This window comes from Bos taurus, chromosome 7, assembly GCF_002263795.3.
Source record: "Bos taurus isolate L1 Dominette 01449 registration number 42190680 breed Hereford chromosome 7, ARS-UCD2.0, whole genome shotgun sequence".
Taxonomy (NCBI): Eukaryota; Metazoa; Chordata; class Mammalia; order Artiodactyla; family Bovidae; genus Bos; species Bos taurus.
The window spans coordinates 8,179,440-8,205,490 of NC_037334.1; the positions used below are offsets into that span (position 1 = coordinate 8,179,440).

Sequence of the window (26,051 nt, forward strand, 5' to 3'; positions counted from 1 at the left end):
GGTACCTCGGCCTTTTTGGTTTTGGAGCAGGCGCCGCGCGGTCTCTGGCGGGTCCCCGCTGCCCCGGCCGGGCGCTTCGCTGGGCTCCGGCACCTGCATCCCCGCGCAGCGCGCAGGCGGACGCGCGGGCAGGCCGCCCCCGCCGCTCCTGGCGCTGGTGAGTGCGAGCCCCGCGGCTCCGCGAGGGCGGGGGCTCTGAGATTTTGGGCAGGCGGGATCCCGGGCCGGCTGGGCCTATCATGGGGTCAGGCGGGTGGGGCCCCTCTTTCGCCCACGTTCTCATCTCTTGGCTGCTTTTTGTCTCAGCTGCTCCCTGCCCCGTAGAGTCGTAGCCTCCGCTCATCTCCTGTAGCCCTGGTGAGTTTCCTGTCTCCTTGGTTACCCATCTCCGCTCTTGTCCATCCTGTCCCTCTTATCCGTGGCCTCTACCCGTGGGCAGGTTTCCATCTTTGCCTGATGCCTGGTCCCTTTCCAAGGCTTGGATCCCTTCCCTATCAGGAGGTTTATTCCTCCAATCCGGAGGGACCTGATTGTGACTGAGACGTTGGTCACCGCTGTGGGGGGACTGGGTCCGAAGTTCTATGAGGGGTGGTGGTGGTAATGGTGTGTGTGTGTGAGACTGAATTTTGAATAGGAGTGCCAACCCACAGAGATGTATGAGGCTGAATGTTTAAACGTGGGGAGGAATTTCGATGTCTGAAGTTTTGTGTCTTGTGTTCCAAGTTGTGTGTGTGTGTGTGTGTGTGTGTGTGTGTATTATGCACCTGCCTGTATAGAGCTTCATTTACAAGGGGAGTTGTGCAAGATCCTGAAGGTGTGTGTGTGTGTATATGCAGCTGTGTGTCTGAGGAGGACTGTGGGGTTTTGTGTCTGATGGTGTGCATGAATGTCAAGTGTGTGTATGTTTGTGTGTGTAGGAATTGTATGACATGCTGCATGAATAGAGCTCCTTTTCTTTTTTTTTTTTAAATTGAAGTAAAGCTGATTTATGTAATATTGCATAAATTACAGATATACATAAATTACATAATTTACATAATTTTTTACATAAATTACATTTACATAAATTACATAATTTATGTAAATACATATTACATAAATTACATAAATTACAGATATACATATTACATAAATAAATTACAGATATACAATACAATAGGGGCTTCCCAGGTGGCGCAGTGGTAAAGAATCTGTCTGCCAAACTGGAGATGCGGGTTTGATCCCTGGGTCAGGAAGGTCCCCAGGAGAAGGAAATGAATCCACTCCAGTATTTTTGCCTGGAAAATCCCATGGACAGAGGAGCCTGGTGGGTTACAGTCCATGGGTCGCAAAGAGTTGGACACGACTTAGTGACTGAGCACCCATAAAAAATAATGATTCACAATTTTTAAAGATTTACTTCATTTATAGTTATTGTGAAGTGTTGGCTATATTCCCTATGTTGTACAATATATCCTTGTATCTTATTTTATACACAATAGTTTGTACATGGAACTTCCTACCCCTGAGTTGCCGCTCCCCCCTTTGCTCTCCCCACTGGTAACCACTAATTTGTCCTCTATACCTGTGAGTCTGTTTCTCTTTTGTTACGTTCTCTAGTTTGTTGTTGTCTAGATTCCACATATAAGTAATATGCAGTGTTTGTCTTTCTCTGTCTGACTTATTTCACTTAGTATAATGCCTGGAGTTGCATTTCTGAAGTTGTGTGTGTTGTATGTCGAACAGTTCTGTGTGTGTGAGACTGTGTGTCTTTGTGCAGTTGTGTATATGTCAGTTGTACACACGAGGTGTGTGAGGTTGTGTGTTCAAGTGTGTGTGTGTAATGTATGTGATTTCCTCCTCCTCCTCTCCCTTCACTCACTCCTCAGGCTAGCAGAGTATTGAGATAAAATGTGTGGAAAGCATCCTCGTTTGCCCACTGCAGTTTGCTTCAGCTTTAGAATGTAGAAGTTCCTTCTTCTTCTCCTTGGTCCTGAGAGAAGGGTGGCTTTCATATCTCATCACATCTGCAAGTCTGGAGGTTGGGGGAAGCAGGTGGGGCACTTGTCTTTGAACTCCTGCAGATACTGGGGACACTGGGAGGGTCATTTCCTTATCAGGAACCTAAGAAGCAGGGCCAAGAGAAAGCCCAGGAGCAGGAGAGACTAGACAAGAGAGAACCGGCTGTGAGGGCAGAAGCCCCCAGGGGTCCAAGAGAGACTGAGAAGGGGCCAAGTGGAGGCCACATTCCTGGGAAAAACATTTCAAGTCAAACATTGCTTGGCAAGTAATGCAGTTAGGACTGAGCAAGACTGATGAGAAAACTCTCTTTCCTGTCAGTGTTTTTCTCTGTCTTCAGTCATATGTCTGTTGGACTGATGCTTTTTATTAACCATGGTTGTCATCTGTTTCATGCTCACTAGGTAATATTCTAAGTGTCACATGAATCGAGTCATCAAATCGCATAGAAAGTGACCAGGTCCTGCAAGGTGGAGTTGGATTTGAAACAAAGAGCTCATGCATGCTCTTCCTCTAGGTCAGGGTTCTGCAAAAATTTTCAGTAAAGGACCAGCAGTAGTGTATGGATATCCATAAAATCTCTTTTGTCCCAACAACCCAACTCCACCATTGTAGCACAAAAGTAGCTGTAGAGAATAAAGAAATGAGCATGGCTATGTGCCAATAAAACTTTATTTACTAAAACAAGCAGCAGGCCAGAGTTGACCCTTGGACAATGGCTTGTCCATCCCTGCTGTTTCTCTTAAGGATGACATAGGAAATAGGCAAACTAACTCTGGATTTTTTGTGATGAGTTAACATCTCAGCTGAATAACTCCTTTCAACCCATGGGCAAGCTTCATAATACTTCTTGGTGACTGGGAACATGCATCTTAGAGGTGAGAGAGTAATCACACATTTGGTTTCCTATCGGATTTTTGACAGCCAGCTGAAAAGTACCATCGTGATTTCAGGATCCTTTGGAGCAAGATCCTAACTGGGATTTGACTTTGGAACTAGGATTTAGAGCTGAAGGAAGGAGAGCCTGGAAAGCTGAGGCGGATACCCTGTCCCTGGGATATGCGGGGTGCATAAGAGGACAAGAAAGGCAGTGAGCTCAGAAAAGTAGCTGCTCAGCTAGTGACAGCACCGCTCCCCCCGACCCCCAAAAAAGTTCAGGGAACTACCTATTGGCCTATCTCTGATAGTTTCCCACTTGATCTGCATGGATTCAGACACTGGGCTTGGGATTAGGGCTTGGGAAAAGGGTGGCAAGGAGAATAATTTGAAACCATGATCAGAGAGTAGCTGAGGAAGACCAGGTTCTACAGCCATCCAGGCAACCTGAATATGCACAGCTCAGCACAGGATACAATATTTACTGCCTTCCTTTGGTTTGGAGAGTTTTTTTTTTTTCCCTCTAGGAGTCAGATGAATCTAGTGTGTCTGTCAGGAAACTGACAGCATACTCGAAAAGGGGAGTTGAAAATTAAGGCCTATTTACAAGGTTAAACCAGTAAAGTTGGTACAACACTCAGAGAACAGCAAGAATAGGGAGTGTCAGGGAGGGAGCAGGAGGGAGACCTGGAGAGAGCTGTGGCTGTAACAAAGAATTGTCTTTATTATTTTTTTAATTGCAATATATATTGATACATAACATTGGATACATTTTAAGATGTACACCATGCTGTTTTGATATATTTATATGTTGTATAATATTGGTTTGGCCTGAAAAGTTCCTTTGGGTTTTCCCATATGACATCATGGAAAAATCTGAACGAACTTTTGGGCCAACACAGAAACATGATTGCCACTGTAGCAATAGCATTTTTATCATGCCAAGGGAGCCACAAACACTCAGTGGGAAAAGATGATCTCTTTAACAGATGATGTTGGGAAAGCTGGTTAAACACGTGCAGAATAATAACATTTGACCCCCATTTTATACTGGGCTTCCCTGGTGGCTCAGGGATAAATAATCCGCCTGCCAATGTGAGAGATGTAGGTTTGATGCCTGGATTGGGAAGATCACTTGGAGAAGGAAATGGCAACCCACTCCAGTATTCTTGACTGGGAAATCCTATGGACAGACGAGCCTGGCGGGCTACAGTCCATGGAGTCACAAAAGAGTTGGATGTGACTTAGCGACTAAACAACAATTTTATGCCACTTACAAAAATTAACTTGAAATGGGTTCAGTTCAGTTCAGTCACTCAGTCGTGTCCGACTCTTTGTGACCCATGGACTGCAGCACACCAGGCCTCCCTGTCCATCACTAACTCCCAGAGTTTACTCAAACTCATGTCCATTGAATCGGTGACGCCATCCAACCATCATCTCATCCTCTGTCGTCCGTTTTCCTCCTGCCTTCAATCTTTCTCAGAATCAGGGTCTTTTCCAGTTAGTCAGTTCTTGCAGCTGGTGGCCAAAGGATTGGAGTTTCAGCTTCAGCATCGGTCCTTCCAGTGAACATTCAGGACTGATTTCCTTTGGGATGGACTGATTTGATCTCCTTGCAGTCCAAGGGACTCTCAAGAGTCTTCTCCAACACCACAGTTCAAAAGCATCAATTCTTCGGTGCTCAGCTTTCTTCACAGTCCAACCCTCACATCCATACATGACTATTGGGAAAACCATAGCTTTGATTAGATGGACCTTTGTTGGCAAAGTAATGTCTCTGCTTTTTAATATGCTGTCTAGGTTGGTCATAGCTTTTCTTTCAAGGAGCAAGCATCTTTTAGTTTCATGGCTGCACTCACTATCTGCAGTGATTTTGGAGCCCCCCAAACTAAAGTTCCTCACTGTTTCCAGTGTTTCCCCATCTATTTGCCATGAAGTGATGGGACCGGATGGATTGATTGGGTATAAGACTTAAATATATGACCTGAAACCATAAAACTTAGAAGAAAATGTTAGAAAGAAGTGCCTTTACACTGGTCCCATTAATGAGTTTTTTTTTTTTTTTGATATGACAGCAAAGCACAAACAACAAAAGCAAAAATCAACAAGTGGTACTACATCAAACTTAAAAGCTTCTGTATGGCAAAAACACAACAAAACAAAACAAATAAACAAACAAAACCCAAAACCAAAACAACAGCAAAATGAAAAGGCAACCTACAGAAGGGGAGAAAAACTTTGCAGATCATGCATTGGATAAGGGTTAATATCCAAAATATATAAAGATCTCATACAACTCAGCAACAAAAATCAATCTGAAAAATGGGTAGAGGAACTAAATAATCATTTTCCAAAGAAGATGTCCAAATGTCCAACAGCTGCAGAGGATTGTCTGATGGGAGCTGTGGCCTTATGTAGAGGAATACGTGCCTGTGTGTGTGCTGTTGTGTCCAACTCTTTGCTACCCCATGGACTGTAGCATGCCAGGCTCCTCTGTTTAGGGGATTTTCCAGGCAAGAATACTGGAGTGGGTTGCCATTTCCTCTTTCCAGGGGATCTTCCTGACCCAAGGATCGAACCCTCTTGCGTCTCCTGCACTGGCAGGTGGGTTCTTCACTACTGCATCACCTGGGAAGCCAGTCCCTGCCAAACACGAGCCTGGCAGGGGGATCTGGAAGAATGCTCCATCTCCATCTTTTCCCACTTTCCATTCTGCTGTTTTCCACTGGCCTGACTGAAATGGCAGGGCAGCCTGGGCAATGCTATCTCTAGTGGTTAGCCTTTTGCCTGGAAATAAATCTAGAGGGATAACAGAATTTCCAGTATGCCTACAGTAGGGACATTGCCACTTGCTGTGAGGTCATATAGGCAAATCTACTTATCTTTCCAGATTAGGAGGTGCCCAGGGCCCATAATACTTTTTAAGGACCCATGCAAACGTTTATGCCTTTTTTTTTTTTTTTTTTTTGCTGAGCCTCATGGCATGTGGGATCTTAATTCCTTGACCAGGGATCAAACCCATGCTCCCCCAAAAGTAGAAGGGCAGAGTCTTAACCACTGAAATTCCTGTTTGTACTTCTTTTAAAATTACAATACAGAATACAACTTTGGGTTGAAAAAAATGTTTTAATACATAATATTAAAATATTCATTTAAAAAACTGGAGTAAAATGTGCACAGAACAACCATCCATTTAAAAATGGCATTCAAAAAAAAATGGCATTCAGTGGCATTTAGTTCATTTGCAACATTGTACAGCAATCACCTTTATCAAGCTCCAAAATATTATATTCACTTTTATACCAATGCAGTTGTAAAGTATTTTTTTAGAAATTTATTTCTTTTTAATTAAAAGATAATTGCAATATTGTGTTGGTTTCTGCCATATATCAACATGAATCAGCCATAGGTATACATATGTGCCCTCCCTCTTGGACCTCCTTTCAACCTCCCACCCACCCCATCACACTCCTGTAGGTTAATTTTGATGTATGTTTCAATGGAGTAAGGGACCACAAAGACAAATGTTCCTCAGATCATGAAAATCACAATTTCCAGACTGCGCTGTGCATATATGGTATTGGTAAAAGGATAGGCAAGTTTTAATTTCTATATGCATTTTATTTAATGTGTATTAAAATATAATCAGCATTTCAAGTAATAATCTAAATTTTCCAGTTTATATATATATTTTTAACTTTTTATTTTGTATTGGAATGTAGCCAATTAACAATGTTGTGATAGTTTCAGATGAACAGCAAAGGGACTCAGCCATACATGTATTCATTCTTCCCCAAATTCCCCTCGCATCCAGGCTACTACATAACATTGAGCAGAGTTCCTTATGCTATACCGTAGGACCTTGTTGGCTATTCATTTTAAATATAGCAGTATGTACATGCCCATCCCAAACTCCCTAACTATCCCTTCCCCCCAGCTTTCCCCACCGGCATCTGTAAGTTTGTTCTCTAAGTCTGTGAGTCTCTTTCTGTTTTGTGAGTTCACTTGTAGATTCGTTTATTTAGATAAGTAAGTAAAATGACATGTGCTCAGTCACTTCAGTCGTGTTTGACTCTTTGCGATCCGATGGCCCATAGCCCACCATGCTCCTCTGTCCATGGGATTCTTCAGGCAAGAATACTGGAGTGGGTTGCTGAGCCCTCCTCCAGGCAATCTTCCCAACCCATGAATCAAACCCACGTCTCTGGCATTAGCAGATGGGTTCTTTACCACTAGCGCCACCTGGGAAGTGACATGGATTTGGCTGAATGTAAAGTGAAGACACGGAAATCTGAAGTTTGGGAAACAGTATCTGGCATCCCAGGGTGACTCTGAACATCCCATTTTTTTTTTTCAAAAGTGGATCCTGAAGAGGTGCTGGTGTCAAGAAAGATCACCATTTTCATCCCATGGGACTCTCCCTCTCCCTGTTGCTCACTTGGGCATTCATGCAGAGGAGCTCCATTTATTGGGCACCAGTAAATGCAGGCATCTGCTGATTCCATCATTGTGGAAAGCCCATTTGGTGGCACCTCTCGTGCTTCCCAGGTGACTCAGTGGTAAAGAGTCTGCCTGTAGTGCTGGAGATGCAGGAGACATGGGTTCAATCCCTGGGTCAGGAAGATCCCTGGAGCAGGAAAGGGCAACCCACTCCAGTATTCTTGCCTGGAGGATCCCATGGACAGAGGAGCCTGGCAGGCTACAGTGCATGGGGTGGCAGAGTCGGACACGACTGAGCACAGCACAGCAACTAGGCCAAACATGAAATCGTATTAATTTGGGGTGCTAGCCCCAAAGTACCTTGTTTAAGGCTCTGTGTGAAACTGGTGCTTGGCAGAGGCTTGTTAGTCTGGTTTGTGAGATGGGGAAGCTCCCAATTTCTTGTAAGGATCTCATAAGAGGGTAAAGAATCTGCCTGCAATTTAGGAAACCCAGGTTCAATGGGTTGGGAAGATGTTCCCTGGGTTAGGAAGATTGCCTGAAGGAGGAAATGACAACCCACTCCAGGATTCTTGCCTGGAGAACTCCATGGACAGAGGAGCCTGGTGGGCTGTAGTCCATCTGGTCTTAAAGAGTTGGACAGGACTGAGCGACAAACGCTTTCACTTTTCATGAACTAAGGAGGGGGGCCAGAGATACAGAATGGCAAAATCGTCCCTGAAATTGTGATCTGCTTCTTTGTCTCTCCCACATGCCTGGGAATGGTTCTGGAGACCTTGATCCTTTTTCTGCCAGGACATCACCGTTGAACTCCAGGCGGTGTTCTCAGGCAGCCCAGCACGGGCTCATCCCCACTGGACCGGCTCTCTCCCCGAGTTCCTCACCAGCTTCTGCCCTTTCCTTTCTACCCACATTCGCCTTCTGTCTCATCCCTCACCAGATCTGCTCCCTCTATTCCCTACAGATAGACGATGAGCAGCCATGGCAACAGCCTCTTTCTGCGGGAGAGTGGCCAGCGGCTGGGCCGGGTGGGCTGGCTACAGCGGCTGCAGGAGAGCCTGCAGCAGAGAGCACTGCGCATGCGCCTGCGCCTGCAGACCATGACACGTGAGCACGTGCTGCGGTTCCTGCGCAGGAATGCCTTCATCCTGCTGACTGTCAGTGCCGTGGTCATTGGTGAGTCATCTGGGAGGGGCGGGCTCTGCCCTTGGAGGGTGAGGACTCGAGGGACACCCTCTGCACTCACGTTTCTTCCCTCCACTTACTTGTTCTCACCTGCACTCGTGCCCAAATCCACCATTCCGCCTCCCCATGATATAGACAAATGGTACACACTCCTGCAAACACAGCTGTATGTGCAGCGTCTCATGGATATGCAAGTGTACGCACATGCATAAGTATACACTGTTCAAATGCACACTATCTGCATATGAACACACAGTGTACACTTTCTGCATGTGAACACAGACACGAACACATTTTTATTCATGCACAAAATTTACAGGTGCAAACACGTAAACTCACACATTTGTACACCTATAGTAGAACTTACAAACATGTTCACACACACATATGCATTATTCTGCCCACACAATGGCTCACTGAAAAGGTCACTAAATACATGTATACCCTCATGCTTGAAAATAGTAACACACACATATAAGTCACACCTAGGTGCATATGTAGGAAAAACATGCACATCTCATGTATGTGGACCCTCACATACAGGCACAGATACGTGTGCACAAGTGAACATGTTGTTGTTTAGTAGCTAAGTCATGTCCAACTCTTGTACTGTAGCCTGCCAGGCTCCTCTGTCCATGGGATTTCCTAGGCAAGAACACTGGAGTGGGTTGCCATTTCCTTCTCCAGGGGATCTTCCCAACCCAGGGATGGAACCTGCATGTCCTGCATTGGCAGGTGGATTCTTTACCACTGAGCCACCAAGGAAGCCAACACATACAAGTAACACCTATATGCACACATAGGAAAGACATGTACATATCATGTACATGGGCCCTCACATACAGGCACAGATACATGTGCACAAGTGAGCATACACTGTTACATATGTGTACATAGGTACACAGGAGTGTGTGTAGACATACACACACATGCCACAGCAGTAGCACATAAATTCATGCATTCCACAATGTACACACCGACACACACTCATCAAATGTTTCTCTTTTCTTTTACCTCCATCCACACACACACAGACCCTGTTTGGGATGGATGGCCCATCCTCGGGGCTCAGTGACCAAATTCAACTCTATGCACCCCTCATTCTGGCCCTAGGGGTCAGCCTGGCCTTTGCCCTGCGCCCATACCAGCTCAGCTACCGCCAGATCAAGTACTTCTCTTTCCCTGGAGAGCTCCTCATGAGGATGCTGCAGATGCTGGTGCTGCCTCTCATTGTCTCCAGCCTGGTCACAGGTGAGAGAACCCAGGCTGGGGCTGGCCTCCAAGACCCAGCCCAAAGTCCAGGCTCACACCCTGAGCCAAGGCTGTTCCAAGAATGGGACCACCTCCCCAACTCAGGACCTCAAACAGGGAGCATACAACTCGCTCTGAGTCCTTGACCAAAGCCCCAGTCCCAATCAGACCTGGGTTCTAGAACCCGTATGACCTAGATGACTTATCTCAGTGATGTTCCTGTACTTTTCCTTGGAGGTAAAATACCAGCCTGTTGGGGGCTTAGAGATGAAGGGAAGGCTGTTGTGGGGCCACCAGGAAAGGTACCTGGGATATGGTGTGGATGGTCATGGAGTGGGCTGTGGATGAAGGTGTTTGAGACGGAGGTTACAAAATGGTGGGTGGAGAAAGTGAAAGTGAAAGTCACTCAGTTGTGTCTGACTATTTGCGACCCCACGGACTATACAGTTCTTGGGATTCTCCAGGCCAGAAAACTGGAGTGGGTAGTCTTTCCCTTCTCCAGGGGATCTTCCCAGCCCAGGGATCAAACCCAGGTCTCTTGCATTGTAGGTGGGTTCTTTACCAGCTGAGCCACAAGGGAAGCCCTGGTGGGTGGAGGGTAGGATGGAAGTATAGACAGCCTATGCAGGGCTTGGTAAACTGTTTCTATAAAGGGCCAGGTAGAACACATTTTCAGTTTCAAGGGCCATGTGGTCTCTGTTGCAACTCTTCACTTCTCTTGTTATGCAAAAGCAGCAGCAGATTAGTAAGTAAACAAATGGGCATTGTTGTGTTCCAATAAAACTTTATTTATAGAAATAGGCAGCAGGCCATATTTGGCCCATGAGTGGTCAGTTCCCAAGCACCAGCTTTGGTGGGGCGGTGGTTGATGATAAAGGCATAGAAGAATGATTTCTTGGGTTGGGTTTCCCTAGCTGCAGAGTCTGAGATGGGAATATTTGCACAAGTGATTTATTGAGGGATAAAATAGTTCTCAAGAGAAACCTATGAGGAAGTGAGATGAGCAGGATGGGATGGATAAAGAAGCTAAGCAGAAATGGCTTCAGCCTGATCCCATAGAGAGTTCTGGAGAATTTATAAAACTACAGAGTTGTCCTCCACAACTCTGCCTCCCTCTAAATCAAAGAAGCTGAGCCTTTGAAATCCTGTACCAATCAGTCATTTCTCCCAGCCTCCCCTGAGGCCTTTGTGGGTAAGTAGTTGGTGATGGACAGGGAGGCCTGGCGTGCTGCAATTCATGGGGTCGCAAAGAGTCGGACACGACTGAGCAACTGAACTGACTGAAGCTCCTGCTGTGCTGAGAGCAACGTTCAAGAGAAGGGGCCAGTATGAGTCGTTAGCAGCCAGCAGGCTCAGCTGTGGAAAGATTGGTGTATCAGCCTGGTAAAGGGTGTCTGGATAGGGTACCAAGCGTATATACTACATACAGATAGTGTATAGTGAGGTGGGTTGAAGGGAGGTGTGATTCTTGGGGTGGATAGTAGGATAAAGAGAGGAATGCGAATGAAGTTATGGTGCAAAATAGGGGTAATTAGAGGATGGAGTAGGGGTTGAAAATGTTGGCTTGGAGTAGAAGGAAGGTTAGTGAAGTGGTGCTTGGGATAAAGGATGGAGTGGAAGGTGTATTTGGAACACAGAATGGGAGTTGGAGGGTGGCCAGGTGGGTGGAAGGACGGGCTGGGTCACGGGAGGAGGGCTGGGTCATGGGAGGAGGGTTGGTTGTGGCAGTATGGGGACTGAGGAGCAAGTGGATGGGAGAGGGGGTTGTGGGGTGTGGATGGGGCTCCTCGGGGCTGCATCACCTGTCCTCCAGGTATGGCGTCCCTGGATAACAAGGCGACGGGGCGGATGGGGATGCGGGCAGCTGTGTACTACATGGTGACCACGGTCATCGCGGTCTTCATCGGCATCCTCATGGTCACCATCATCCACCCTGGGAAAGGCTCCAAGGAGGGGCTGCACCGAGAGGGTCGGATCGAGACCATCCCCACGGCAGATGCCTTCATGGACCTGGTCAGGTGACGTCCTTTCTAATGTTGATGGGAATTCCAGCCCTACGTGTAACAACCTTTACTCATGGGGAGACCTATAGGGAGACAGGCGGACCCAGTCAGGAAATATAGCACCCAAGTTGAGCCTAGTTTTAGAATAATAGTGTATGCTCATGTCCGACTCTTTTTGTGAGTTCCTGGACTGTATGTAGCCTGCCAAACTCTTCTGGCCATGGAATTTTTTAGGCAAGAATACTGGAATGGGTTGCTGTTTCCTTCTCCTGAGGATCATGCTGACCTAGGGATCAAACCTACGTCTTTTATGTCTCCTGAGTTGGTAGGCAGATTCATCACCACTAGTGCCCACATGGGTTTTCTTGGCACCCAGTTTCTGTCTTGGGTGATGGTGGTGGTTTAGTCGCTAAGTTGTGTCTGACTCTTTTGTGACCCCATGGACTGTAGCTCACCAGGCTCCTCTGTCCATGGGATTTCCAAGGCAAGAACACTGGAGTGGGTTGCCATTTCCTTCTCCAGGGGATCTTCTTGACTCAGGGATGGAACCTGGGTCTCCTGCATTGCAGGCAGATTCTTTGCTGACTGAGCCACCAGGGAAGCCCACAGATCCCCTGAGATTGATTTTGCTTACTTCCAAAATGATATCTTTTGATCCTTAGGCTCAGAAGGCTATAGTTGCACCTTCTTGGTATGGGCTCAGGACAAATGGTGTTCCAATGCAGAGATGCATTGGAAGATGAATAATTCTCTTGGAGTAGCAAGATTTTGCCTGCCAGCGTCAAGATTGGCCACAAGTCTCCCCTAGTGACTTAATTTGGGGAAAGCTAGTGTTGGAAGGGAGAAGGCAATGGCACCCCACTCCAGTACTCTTGCCTGGAAAATCCCATGGATGGAGGAACCTAGTAGGCTGCAGTCCATGGGGTCGCTAGAAGTTGGACACGACTGAGCGACTTCCCTTTCACTTTTCACTTTCATGCATTGGAGAGGGAAATGGCAACCCACTCCAGTGTTCTTTCCTGGAGAATCCCAGGGACGGGGGAGCCTGGTGGGCTGCCGTCTCTGGGGTCGCACAAAGTCAGACACGACTGAAGCGACTTAGCAGCAGCAGCAGTAGCAGCAGTGTTCGAAGAGTTCAGGAGCTTTCTGTGTTTTTTTTTTTTTTGAGACATCACTGTATAGGAAGTCCCTGAGATGGCATAGTGTCCTAACCTAGGGCTCAGACAGACCTGAATTTGAAGTCCATCTACCCCTCCCCCCAAGTTAGCAGCTGTGTGGCTTTGGGTAACTTACATAAGTTCTTTTTGCTTTGGTTTCTTTGTATGTAAAATGGGGAGAATCAGTAATACTTTTAGGGTTGCATGCATGCTTAGTCACTTGGTCATGTCTGACTCTTTTTGACCCCATGGACTGTAGCCTGACAAGCTCCTCTGTCCATGGGATTCTCCAGAGTTAGTGTGATGTTTAAATCAGATCCTAGAGGTAAGGCACTTAGCTCAGTGTTCAAATGCTGTCTGCTATTATTGTTGTTGCTGTTGTTATTATTATTGTTATGATCACTCTAGGTTCTCTTCCAAAGTCTAACCACATCCATTTATCTGATATTTTTCTGCAGAAATATGTTTCCACCCAACCTTGTGGAGGCCTGCTTCAAACAGGTCAGGGGGAAAGACATTGTCTGATCAAGGAGGTTTTGGGGGGTTGGGGGAGCTTGCTGCTGAGTGAATGGTCCAGGAGGGAGGGATGGGAAGAAGGACGGGACAGAGCACTGTTCAGGGCTTTTGGAAGAGTCTGAAAGGAAGACTGTGCTTCCTATGGGGTGGTGATCAGGGAAGGTTAGAGACAAGGACTTAGGCCAACCCAAGGCTGCCTGGGGATGGTAATGGAGAAGGAACCAGGGCTTCTGATCATAAATTGTTGAGGAGACAGGCCCCCCAAATCTGTCTGAACATTGCTCATGCAAAATGTATACTCATTCTCCCATGCACTGGTTGTGCACTTCCTCATTTATTTATCGGTGCACTCAATCTACTATGCATTCATCTGTGGCCTGATATCTCCATATTTCAGTTTAAGACACAGTACAGCACGAGGTTGGTAACCAGGACCGTCGTGAGGACAGATAATGGATCTGAGCTGGGCACCTCTATGCCGCCTTTATCCTCACTGGAGAATGGAACCGGCCTCCTGGAAAACGTCACGCGAGCCTTGGGCACCCTGCAGGAGGTGCTGAGCTTTGAAGAGACCGTCCCTGTGCCTGGCTCGGCCAATGGTATCAATGCCCTGGGCCTTGTGGTCTTCTCAGTGGCCTTCGGGCTGGTCATTGGTGGCATGAAACACAAGGGCCGAGTCCTGCGGGACTTCTTCGACAGCCTCAATGAGGCTATTATGAGGCTGGTGGGCATCATTATCTGGTGAGTGCTGGGCTGTGACGGGGGCAGGGAGTGATGGTGATGGTACATGGGAAGGATGTCAGGATCGGGAAGTCAGGCTGTGGGTTAGCTACTGAAATGGTTGTGGGGAGCCTTTGGCCAAAGTCATCTATATATGTATTGGTTCATGCACTCACCCACTCATTCACTCATTCATTCAATCCTTTGTGCAATGGTTTATTCACTCATTCACTCCCCTATTCATCTATGTATTCACTCATCTATTCATTTGTACTCATGCTTCTGTGCATTGTTCATTCACTCCATCATTCATCTATTCCTCTGCTCATTCTTCTATGGATTAGCCATGTTATCCATTCACTCATTTATTTATTTATTGTCATTCTTCCATGCATTGGTTTATTCATTTTCTCATTTGTTCATTTGTCTGTGCATAAGTTAATTCACTCATTCATATATTCATTCACTCATCAATTCATTCACAAACTCATCCATGCATTAGTTAATCCATTGATTAATTGATTGATCGATTTTCTCACTAAGTCATTTATTCATTCAGACTCATTCTTTGACTGACTTGTTCATCTCTACATTTGTTATTCTATCATTCAATCAGATATCCCCTGCATTCATTCATCTGTTTGCTTAACCCACTCATTCATTCACACACCCATCATTCATGTTTCATTTGCTCATTTTCTTATTCATTTATCCACTTGCTAATTATTTATTAATTGACACATTCATTCATTCATTCATTCACTCTTTAAATCCAATCACTCTTTCAGCAGACATTTTCGCAGGCAGACTTTGTTTCGAACTCTGGAATACAGAGATAACTTGAATTCAGTCCTTGTCTTTAAAGAGCTCACAAAGTCTTAGAGGAGACAGATGCATATTAGATAAATATGATACAAGGTGGAAGGTTCTAGAGTCAAGAGACATTTAAAAAGTGTAGGGAATATGATTGACAGAGCAATGGATAAAGATGTGGTACTTATACACAATGGAATATTATGCAGCCATTAAAAAGAATGAAATAATGCCATTTGCAGCAACATGGGTGGATCTAGAGAATGTCACACCGAGTGAAGTAAGTCAGAGAAAGAGAAAAACATGATATCCCTTATATGTGGAATCTAAAAAGAAATGATGCAAATGATCTTACTTACGAAACAGAAAAAAACTCACAGACTTAGAAAACCAAATTATGGTTGTCAGGGGGATAGGATAGTAAGGGAGTTTGGGATGGACATGTACACTCTGCTCTATTTAAAGTGGATGACCAACAAGGACCTACTGTAGAGCACAGGGAACTCTGCTCAATGTTACGTGGCAGTCTGGATGGGAGGGGAGTTTGGGGGAGAATGGATACATGTATACGTATGGCTGAGTCCCTTCGCTGTTCACCTGAAACTACCACGAAATGGTTAATCGACTAGACCCAAGTACAAAATAAAAGGTTCAAAAGGAAAAAATAGTATAGGGAATACAGAAAAGCAAGCCGCCAGTGAGGTATATGCAGTGAACTCTGCCTGGGAAGGTGAGGAGAAAGTCATGGAGAAGTCCACCTCTTAGCTGGGTCTTGAAAGGTGAGTAGGAGTCCAACAGGACATGAAGAAGGAAGAGGTACTTCAAGCAGAGGGAACAGGACATGCAAAGCTTGAAAGAATCTGAGTTGTCTGAGGAATGGTGAGGAGTTCAAGAAGGCGGGAGCATACGTTGGGAATAGTGGTGGAAGATGTGAACAAGGCTATCTTCCCAAATTGGGGAAGACTTTGTACATCATCCCAAATCAGGTGAAAGTGGCCGGGAGGGGCTAGAGGCTAAGTTGAGAGCCTGGGAAAGCAGCAGGGTGCAGAGTGCCTGTTTGTATCTTAAGCAAAGAGGCAAGGCCTGGGGATTGGGGTGGGGAGAGGGAGTGGGAGACAGTACTGAGTGCTCACAGCATCTACTATATCTTCACTATTCAGAACTTACAGGTAAAATATTTTAAAAAATTGATTTCAAGTGAAAATTAAAGGGCAAATGTTAAAACAAAATTTTCTGATTAAAAACAAAAGTCATGGATACAGAGTGGTCTCCCCAGTCAGGCTCAAGGTGGTCTCCGTCTTGTAATTCAGTTGTCATTCTTTGAAAAAAAATTATTTATTTTTGGCTGAGCTGGGCCTTTGTTGCTGTACACGGGCTTTCTCTAGTTGTGGCGAGTGGGGGCCACTCTGCAGTTGTGCACAGGCTTCTCACTGTGGCTTCTCTTGTTGCAGAACACAGGCTCTAGGGCACGTTGCACACCCTTCGGTAGTTGTGGCCCGTTGGGCTCAGTAATTGTAGCCTGTAGTCTCTAGAGTGCCAGCTCATAACTTGTGGCCCATGGGCTCAGTTGCCCCGCAGTATGTGGGATCCTCCTGAATCAGGGATTGAACTGATGTCCCTTGAATTGCAAGGCAGATTTTTAACCACTGGATCACCAGGGAAGCCCCAGTTGTCACCCTTTTTAAAGTGCTGTTACTTCAAGAGGTTACAACAAAAAAATAGACAAAACAAAACCCAAGAAGGAAAGCAAAACAGGATGAAAGTACAAGAGAAGGAAGCAAAATAACTTGCAACATAAAATATATTAAAGGGAATGCAGTACTGAACCAGAAGACCCATAGTATGTTTGTATGCATTGCACATAACCACTTTGTCATTAGGAACAAGTTTCAGAAGTGGAGGGGACAGGGACTGTGGGGCCAGTAAGGTCACTCCACTGTATTCACAATTGGGGCTCTGAAGTTGTGCAGGAGGGAAAAGTCCCCCTCTCCCCTTTCTTACCCACTTGGGTCCAGTTAACCCCATGAGGTCTGATGCCCTGGACCCTTCCAGCTGCTTTTCTAGGATCTCAACTTAGCTTGGAGGGGAAGCTTATCAAGGATAAGCAAGAAGATTGAAAAGAAGTATTGAGAACTCAACTGAATTGGGAACCATGAGTTTTATAGTGGTATTTGGCATGTTTGGGAAAATATCCATGTGTCACAATGGTAAAGAATCTGCCTGCCAATGCAGGAGATGCAGGGGTTGCAGGTTCAATCCCTGGGTCGGGAAGATCCCCTGGAGTAGGAAATGGCAACCCACTCCAGTATTCTTGCCTGGAAAATTTCATGGGCAGAGGAGCCTGGTGGGCTTCATTCCATGGGATCACAAAGAGTCAGACACGACTGAGCAAGCACGCACATACACTGTATGTGCCAGGTAGCTGAGTATGGAAGGAAAGAAATCATGTACAATTGATCCAGAGCTGAGGAATTTTGCAGAGGATGAGAAAGAAGGATGGAGGTGAGGAGTTTGGGAATATTCATAGACATAGAGTTGGGGACAATTCAGCAATCACCCACCAGGCCTATCCTTGAGCCCAGAAGTGTCTGGAGGTGTCTCCTTGTATTCTTATTTCCACCTTAGCTTGGGTCTCATCATTTCTGTCCTAAGCTGTTGCACCAACTTCCCAAGTGGTCCTCACCTCCTGTAGTACATCCTCCATGACAATGAACAAGTGTAGACTTCAATTTCTAAAGGGAGAGAAGTAACAGAGGAAGCCAGGTAATGGGTTAATTAGGGCACTTTTGGCAGAAACTCATAAAACTAAGCAATGAGCTGATTTGAGGGGAAAACAGGTGAGCCCTTGATGAACTTGCTTCTTCTGTTTCCTCTACTATCTTTTTCACTCACTGCTTCAGTCACACTGGTCTTCTCTTTGCTCCTCCTATACTCCTAGCTCACATTCACCTCTGGGTCTTTGCACTGTTCCTGAAGTGCTTTCCCCTCAGATATGCATGGTTGCTTTTCATCATTCAGGTCTCAGTGCAAATGTCATCTCTTCTGAGAAACCCTCCCTGACCACTCCTTCTTAGAGTCCCACTCAAAAGTGGGGATTTTGCAGTTATCACACACTGAAGTTTTTAATGACATATTTCTCTGTGTACTGCATATTTCACCCATTAGAATGTAAGTACCAAGAGGGCAGGGACCATGTGATTGGAACATAGTAGGTGCTCAATGGACATTTGTTGAGTAAATGAATAAATAGGTAATTTAATAAGACAAGTTGTTTATAATTAAATTTTATTGGCATATAGTTGATTTACAATGCTGTGTTAGTTTCAGATGTACAGCAGAGTCAGTTATATATAATATACACACACATATCTACTTTTTTAGATTCCATTCCTATGTAGGTCATCACAGAGTATTGAACAGAGTTCCCTGTGCTATACAATAGGTTCTTATTCAGTTCAGTCGCTCAGTCATGTCTGACTCTTATTAGTTATCCATTTTATATATAGTAGTGTGCATTTTTAATCCCACTCTTCCAATTTATTTCTCTTTGGTAACCATAAGTTTGTTTTTTACATCTGTGACACAATTTCTGTTTTGTAAATAGGTTCATTTGTACCATTTTTAAAGATTCCACATATAAGTGATATCATAGGATATTTGAGAGAGATTGTTTTGAGATGTCTGTGGGAAATCCAGGTGAAATAGCTCAGGGCTGGTGAATGAGTGAGGATATGCACTTTTAGGGAAGAGAATAGGGGCATACGAGGTACAAATATGGGAAATCAAGGAAGTTAGAGGGTCAGAGATAGGGAGTATCTGGGTTCGCCTCAGGATGAAGTCCTGAAGACGATTTTTGGGAGATCTTTGAAGGGGAGAATGGGTGAAGGAGTGCCCTTACATTGTAAGAGAGTATATCTTGGAGTTGTAGGACTGAGGCTGAGCTGTGGATAAGCAGGAAGGAAAGAGGGGATATGTTCATGGAACCTTGCCCCATAGGTTATTGTGTGGGGGAGGTTGGAGGGGAGTCAGGTGCTGTATGGTGGGTGTTGCCTGGCTCCAGGGTCTATATGGGCAAAGGCTTGGGGCTGCTAGTGCCAGGGGAGGTCATGAGGAAGGCCTGACGGGTGTCTGGCTTGGCCCAGGTATGCACCCGTGGGTATCCTGTTCCTGATTGCTGGCAAGATCTTAGAGATGGAAGACATGGCTGTCCTGGGGGGTCAGCTGGGCATGTACACCCTGACCGTCATCGTGGGTTTGTTCGTTCATGCCGGTGGCATCCTGCCTCTCATCTATTTCCTCATCACCCACCGGAATCCTTTCCCCTTCATTGGAGGAATACTGCAGGCTCTCATCACAGCCATGGGCACGTCTTCCAGGTATGACCTTGACCCCCACTGCTGGTACCTTTCCTAGATCCACTCTTTGTATTTCCCAGGATCTCCTGGGAGTCCTGCCCTCTCTACCAATTCAGAACCTCATCTGGGCTATTGAGTAGTGTCAGTGGCTCTTTGAAGGTGGATCAAGATCTCCTGGAGGAGGAAATGGCAATCCACTCCAGTACTCTTGCCTGAACAGTCCCTTGGACAGAGGAGCCTGGCAGGCTACAGTCCATAGGGTCACAAAGAGTCAGACATGACTGAAGTGACTTAGCACCCAACACCTGGGCACTGATCTTTGTCATGCGCTGGCTGTTGTGACTCTTTCCCCCTCTTTTTCTGTTTCTCTATTTAATATGGACAAAGATTAAACAGGTACCAACTTTGAGGTTAGGACAAAGGTTCCAACATGTCTCCTGATCTCAGTCATTTTCTAGCTTGTATGGTCTCATCTTTCCTTGAGGTGGCCTCTGGGAGATCTCTTGGCTTCTTTTATTTTGTGGTTTCAGGGGGTTCATAAGAAGCTCCCCTTTCTCCCATCAACCAAATTCAAAACAATCTGAGATGTATCACTAGAGCCAACCAGATGGAAGAAGAATGTAATTTTTATTGCTTATACACTGAAGAATGTGCCTCTTGATCTGTGGTCAAGTAGGATTGGCTCGCTTGTACCCCCAGAATTAAACTCACCAGGTTGCCACAGGCATGGACACCTAAACATCCTCTCTGTGGGTCCAGGCTTCTCTTTGCATGATATAAAGCGGACCAGACAGAGCACATGTTTTATGGATCAGCTGATTCCAAGTGGGGAGAAAGACTGAGAAGGCTAGTATAGCTGAGGTCAATCCCCAGGTAAACATGGGAAGTAGGGGATAGGAGTCTTCTGTAATACCCTTCTCTTAGCCCTGAGAGGTGGGAACTTAGAAGGCCTTTCCTCTTCTTTCTGGGAGTGTTTAGTTAGAGTGAACTAGTGGCATGAACCAGTGACCTGAACTAGTGTGTAGTAAGTAGCCTTAAGCTATTGACTTTAGGTGGGTCAAGAGGCCTGAGCCTGGGGGACGTCACTGCTGTGTGCTCCCTGTGTCATGTAGAGTCCCTCTCCCCATGCTCAGTTATCAGCCCCTGAAATGTTGTACATCTGCCATCTTCCCCTTACTCTAGTTCCCAGCCTGCCTCCCAATGTTCTCAAGGGGACCCCTCCTTGGGCCCATGGCTACCCCCTATCCTTGGCCCTTGGTGCTCTCTTCCCCAGCTCTGCGACACTACCCATCACCTTCCGCTGTCTGGAGGAGGGCCTTGGTGTGGACCGCCGCATCACCAGGTTCGTACTGCCCGTGGGGGCCACTGTCAACATGGACGGCACCGCCCTCTATGAGGCCCTGGCCGCCATCTTTATCGCCCAAGTCAACAACTACGAGCTCAACCTGGGCCAGATCACAACTATCAGGTGAGTTGGCCTTGGCTGGAACCTACCAACAGGTGAGACCTGAGCGGGGATGGTATTGGAGGGAAGGGAGCATTTGGATATTGGTTGGGGGGGGGTGTATTGAGGGGTGCAGGAAAAAATAAGACATGGTTCCTGAACTTAGGGAAGATCTAGTCTAAGGAAGAGACACTGATGATAGTAATGCTGATGACAGTAATGATGATGATGATGTAGATTATGTTGGTGACAGTGGAGATGATGTGGATGGTATTGATTGTGGTGACGGTGGTGGTAATGGTTTTGGTGATGAGGATGATGGCCAACATTTATGAAACTCTTGCTATGTATCATCTCAGTCACTCAGTCATGTGTGACTCTTTGTGAGCCCATGGACTGTAGCCTGCCAGGCTCCTCTGTCTACGGGATTCTCCAGGCAAGAATATTGGAGTGGGTTGCCATGCCCTCCAGGTGATCTTCCCAGGGATCGAGTCCATATCTCTTATATCTACTGCATTGGCAGGTGGGTTCTTACCACTAGCGCCACCTGGGAAACCCAGCAGCTTCCCACTAGATGTCTTATTAACACCTGACGGTGTATACATATTGATGCTGCTCTCTCAATTCGTTAGCCTACTCTTGATTCAGTCTGACCCTCTACTTGGTGGTGGACCACCATCTTTTTCATTTTCCAGGTGTTGTACATTTTAGTTTTCCTAAGCCATATACATGTAAGTGTATATGTTTTTTCACTCACTCAGTGCCATAGACAGTTTCTTCTTTTGATTTTAAACTTAGCCCACCTTCCAGAGTGTCCTTCCTCGCATCAGGACCTCTCTATACTGACCCACCCACTTCTAGCACATGTGTGTATGGAGGACTCAAGCTTCTGCTTCATGGCTGCTGCCCAGGTTGATTCTTCTGCCCTCTTCCAGCCCCCAGAGGCAGCTGGTTAAATCCCTGCTTTTACACCTAGGAAGACTAAAGGAGCAAAGAAAGAAACATTGAGGAAACTGTAAAGGGCGTCAGGATCACCTCTCTCATTGCTTTCTTTGGGTGAGGCACTGGGTGGCATGGGTTTGTTGTTGTTGTTTAGTCGCTCAGGTGTTTGACTCTTTGTGATACCCCCAGCCTGTAGCCCACAGGGCTCCTCTGTCCGTAGGATTCTCCAGGCAAGAATACCAGAGTGGGTTGCCACTTCCTCCTCCAGGGTGTCTTCCCGACCCAGGGATCAAACCCACGAATCCTGCATTGCAGGTGAATTCTTTACCACTGAGCCACGAGGGAAGCTGGGTGGCATGGATATGACATCCCTAGACACTCATGCCATGCTGACTGCTTGCTTTCCTTTGCATCTGTGGACAAAAAAGTGTCTCTGGTCTTTTCAGTAAACAAAGGTTGTCACCCTGCCATCAGCTATTGGCTGCTGCAGCTGCCCCCAAAGGTGCCCCTTGGGGGCAATTCAGGATGGAGCAAAGCAGGCTACTGGCCCTGTAGAGTTCACATCTAGAAATGATATCAACGGGCCAGACTCTTGTATTATCCCATACATAGAAAAGCACTCAAATTACTGACTTGAGATGTCTGGTGTTTTTAATTCAAATCTTAATTGGAGGATGATTTTAAAAATTAATTTTTAATTTTTATTTGAAGGATAATTGCTTTACAGTGTTGTGTTGGTTTCTGCTGTACAACAGTGTGAATCAACTATAAGTAAACACACATCCCCTCCATTGTGAGCCTCCCTCCCATTCTCCCTCCCCCATCCCACCCCTCTGTGTCACCGCAGAGCACTGAGCTGAGCTCCCTGTGGTACACAGTAGCTTCCTACTAGCCATCTATTTTACGCAGGGTAGTATCTATATGTCAGGGCTACTCTCTTGTTTTTTTAATTTTTATTTTTGTGTTTAGCAGTAATCTTTTAGATGTTTCCTGACAAGTGTTTTTCTTTTCTCTTTTTTTTTTCCAACAAAAACTCCTTCATCCTTAACGTCTCCAGAACCTTTCCTCAGAGCTATCAGAGTGGCTGTCACTCTGGCTCAGTAAGGTCCCGGAATAAAACATAACTCTCAGCTTTAAGGGGTGTACCTCGTGGCTCCGTGGTAAAGAATCTGCCTGCCAATGCAGGAGATGGGGGTTTGATTCCTGGGTCTGGAAGATCCCCTCGAGAAGGAAATGGCAACTCACTCCAGTATTCTTGCCTGGGAAATACCATGGAGAGAGGAGCCTGGTGGGCAGCAGTCCATGGGGTTGCAAAGAGTCAGACACGACTGAGCAACTAAACAACAACAACTCAGCTTAAAAAAACAAAACAAAACAAAACAAAACACCTGCTCTCGCATCTGCAATATGAACTGTTTAAATGTCCATCATTGGATGAAACTCCAGCCAGATCCCAATAAAAGACGAGGGGATATCTCTGCATTGCTTTTGATAAAAGTCGCTTTGAATTTGCTCTATATTTTGGGGATCTGACCCCTTCCTTTCTTTTGTGTCTCTCCTAACACTCCCTCATTTCTCCCTTCCCCCTGCCTGCGTCCCTCTGTCCTTTCTCCCTGTGCAGTATCACAGCTACAGCAGCCAGCGTCGGGGCTGCCGGCATCCCCCAGGCAGGTCTGGTCACCATGGTGATTGTGCTCACCTCGGTCGGCTTGCCCACTGAAGACATCACGCTCATCATCGCTGTGGACTGGTTCCTGTGAGTGTTCTTCAGACTCTTCTACTCTCTCTCCTTGAATCCCCTGCTTTCCCTGTAGGACTCCCAATGAATGGGCTCTCATTGCAGCAAGGACAGAGCTCTAGAATTTTAGAATGAAAAGAGGGCCTTGGAGAACATCCCAAGCAGTATGGACCTCAAATTCCATAATCTTTAGAAATAGGAAAGTAAGCCATGAAGGGCTTTACCCATCTTCCAGAAAAGCCCTTGGTACATGCCTTATGTAGAAATCACACAAAAAGGTGATCCATGGGGCAGAGCTGACTTGCAAATTTTTTAAAAAAATTCTCAACTTTTATTTTAAAAATTTTATTTATTTATTTGACTGTGCCAAGTCTTAGCTGGGGCATGCAGGTCTTCTATCTTTGTTGCAGTATTCAAACTCTTAGTTTTGGCATGTGGGATCTAGTTCCTTGACCAGGGATTGAACCTGGACCCCCTGCTTTGGGAGTGAAGAGTCTTAGCCACTGGACCACCAGAGAAGTCCCTCAACTTTTGTGTGTGTGTGTGTGTCTCTTCAGTTGTGTCCGACTCTTTGTGACCCCATGGACGGTAGCCCGCCAGGCTCCTCTGTCCATGGCATTCTTCAGGCAAGAATACTGGAGTGGTTTGCCATGCCCTCCTCCAGGAGTTCTTCCTGATCTAGGGATTGAACCCCCATTTCTTATGTCTCGTACATTGGCAGGAAGATTCTTTACCACTAGTGCCCCCAGGGGAGCCCCCCTCAACTTTTATTTTTTAATTAATTATTTTTGACTGTGCTGCAGAGCTTATTGGATGAATCCCTAGTTCCTTGACTAGGGATTGAACCCAAGCCCTGGCAGTGAAATCTGCATTCTAACAACTGGAATGCCAGGAAATTTTCTCAACTTTTAATAATAGGAGGTTTACATATAAAAATCTGGACTTTCATCTCCACCTTGGAGCTCTTGCCTGGATCTCACTCCCTTTTAGATGGTTTCCAGCAGGGTCTTATTTACTCACAGTGGTTACCTTCCTCATTCTGCATGCTGTTCAGCTCATAATCCTTAATTTTCTTTTTAAAAATGAATTATTATTTATTTTATTATTATTATTATTATGTTTTTACTTTACAATATTGTATTGGTTTTGCCAAACATCAACATGCATCCGCCATGGGTGTACACATGTTCCCAATAAATTGGAGTATAGTTGCTTTACACTGTTTCTGCAGTACAGCAACATGAATCAGCTACAGGTATATATATATATCCTTTCCCTCTTGAGCCTCCCTTCTTCCCCCTCCCTCCTATCCCTCTAGGTTATTACAGAGCACTGAGCTCACTGAGCTGAGCTCCCTAGCAGGTTCCCAGTTCAGTTCAGTTCAGTCGCTTAGTCATGTCCAGCTCTTTGCAACCCCGTGGACTGTAGCATGCCAGGCCTCCCTGTCCATCACCAACTCCTGGAGTTTACTCAAACTCATGTCCATTGAGTCGGTGATGCCATCCAACCATTTCATCCTCTGTCGTCCCCTTCTCTTCTCAGCTTCAATCTTTCCCAGCATCAGGGTCTTTTCAAATGAGTCAGTTCTTCACATCAGGTGGCCAAAGTATTGGAGTTTCAGCTTCAACATCAGTCCTTCCAATGAACTCTCAGGACTGATCTCCTTTAGGATGGACTGATTGGATCGCCTTGCAGTCCAAGGGACTCTCAAGAGTCTTCTCCAACACCACAGTTCAAAAGCATCGTTTTTTTGGCACTCAGCTTTCTTTATAGTCCAACTCTCACATCCATACGTGACTATTGGAGAAACCACAGCTTTGACTAGATGGGCCTTTGTTGGCAAAGTGGTGTCTCTGCTTTTGGTTCCCACTAGCTATCTGTTTTACACAAGGTCTTGCATATATGTCAGTGCTACTCTCTTAACTCGTCCCACCCTCTCTTTCCCCTGCTGCGCCCACATGTCCATTCTCTGCGTCTGTGTCTCTATTCCTGCCCTGCAAATAAGTTCATCAGTGTCATGTTTCTAGATTCCATATATATGTCCATACCCCTAATTTGCTATATCAGACATTTACATTTAAAAAAAGCATTGCACTGCTGAGAACAAATATGAGCACATCAGAGCTTGGTCCAGCCTGTGTTGGACTGGAGTGTGAGCCCTGACTCCAGGGCACAAGGAGCCCCCAGCTGCTGCACCTTCTTTGTGGAGTGCCTCAAGCCTTGATTAACGGCAGCTTCTCTCTCCCCTCCCCTCTGCAGTGACCGACTTCGCACAATGACCAATGTGCTGGGGGACTCTATCGGAGCGGCCGTCATTGAACATCTGTCTCAGCGGGAGCTGGAGCTGCAAGAAGCTGAACTCACCCTCCCCAGCCTGGGGAAGCCCTACAAGTCACTCATGGCACAGGAGAAAGGGGCGTCCAGGGGACGGGGAGGAAACGAGAGTGCTATGTGAGAGCCCCCTGCTCTGCCACCCAGAGAGGAGGGAAGGGGGTTGGGGAGGGGGTTCCTGGTGAAGAACCACTACCTGAGTGACTGTGCACTGAACACATATGTTCTCTCCAGCGCGTCTGGGGGGAAACTGAGATAAAGGAGCAGGAATGAAAGATG

The 26,051-nt window shown here is 46.1% G+C and overlaps 1 protein-coding gene across 3 annotated transcripts; it reads left to right on the forward strand.

Annotated features, from left to right (window-relative positions):
- On the forward strand, nt 1-26,051 carry SLC1A6 (solute carrier family 1 member 6). Of its 3 annotated transcripts, none has more exon segments than NM_001099090.1 (10): nt 1-157; nt 8,286-8,493; nt 9,616-9,753; nt 11,567-11,771; nt 13,372-13,414; nt 13,827-14,170; nt 19,105-19,338; nt 20,591-20,785; nt 23,325-23,459; nt 25,701-26,049. In NM_001099090.1, coding segments are annotated over 9 exon segments (1,695 nt in total). In that variant the 5' UTR covers nt 1-157; nt 8,286-8,288; the 3' UTR covers nt 25,897-26,049.

Coding starts and splice junctions, on each gene's coding strand:
- SLC1A6 (XM_024994454.2), top strand. CDS start 8,289: ATGAGCAGCCATGGCAACAGCCTCTTTCTGCGGGAGAGTGGCCAGCGG. Junction 8,494..9,615: donor TGTCAGTGCCGTGGTCATTG/GTGAGTCATCTG, acceptor TTCTGGCCCTAG/GGGTCAGCCTGGCCTTTGCC. Junction 14,171..19,104: donor CTGGTGGGCATCATTATCTG/GTGAGTGCTGGG, acceptor GGCTTGGCCCAG/GTATGCACCCGTGGGTATCC.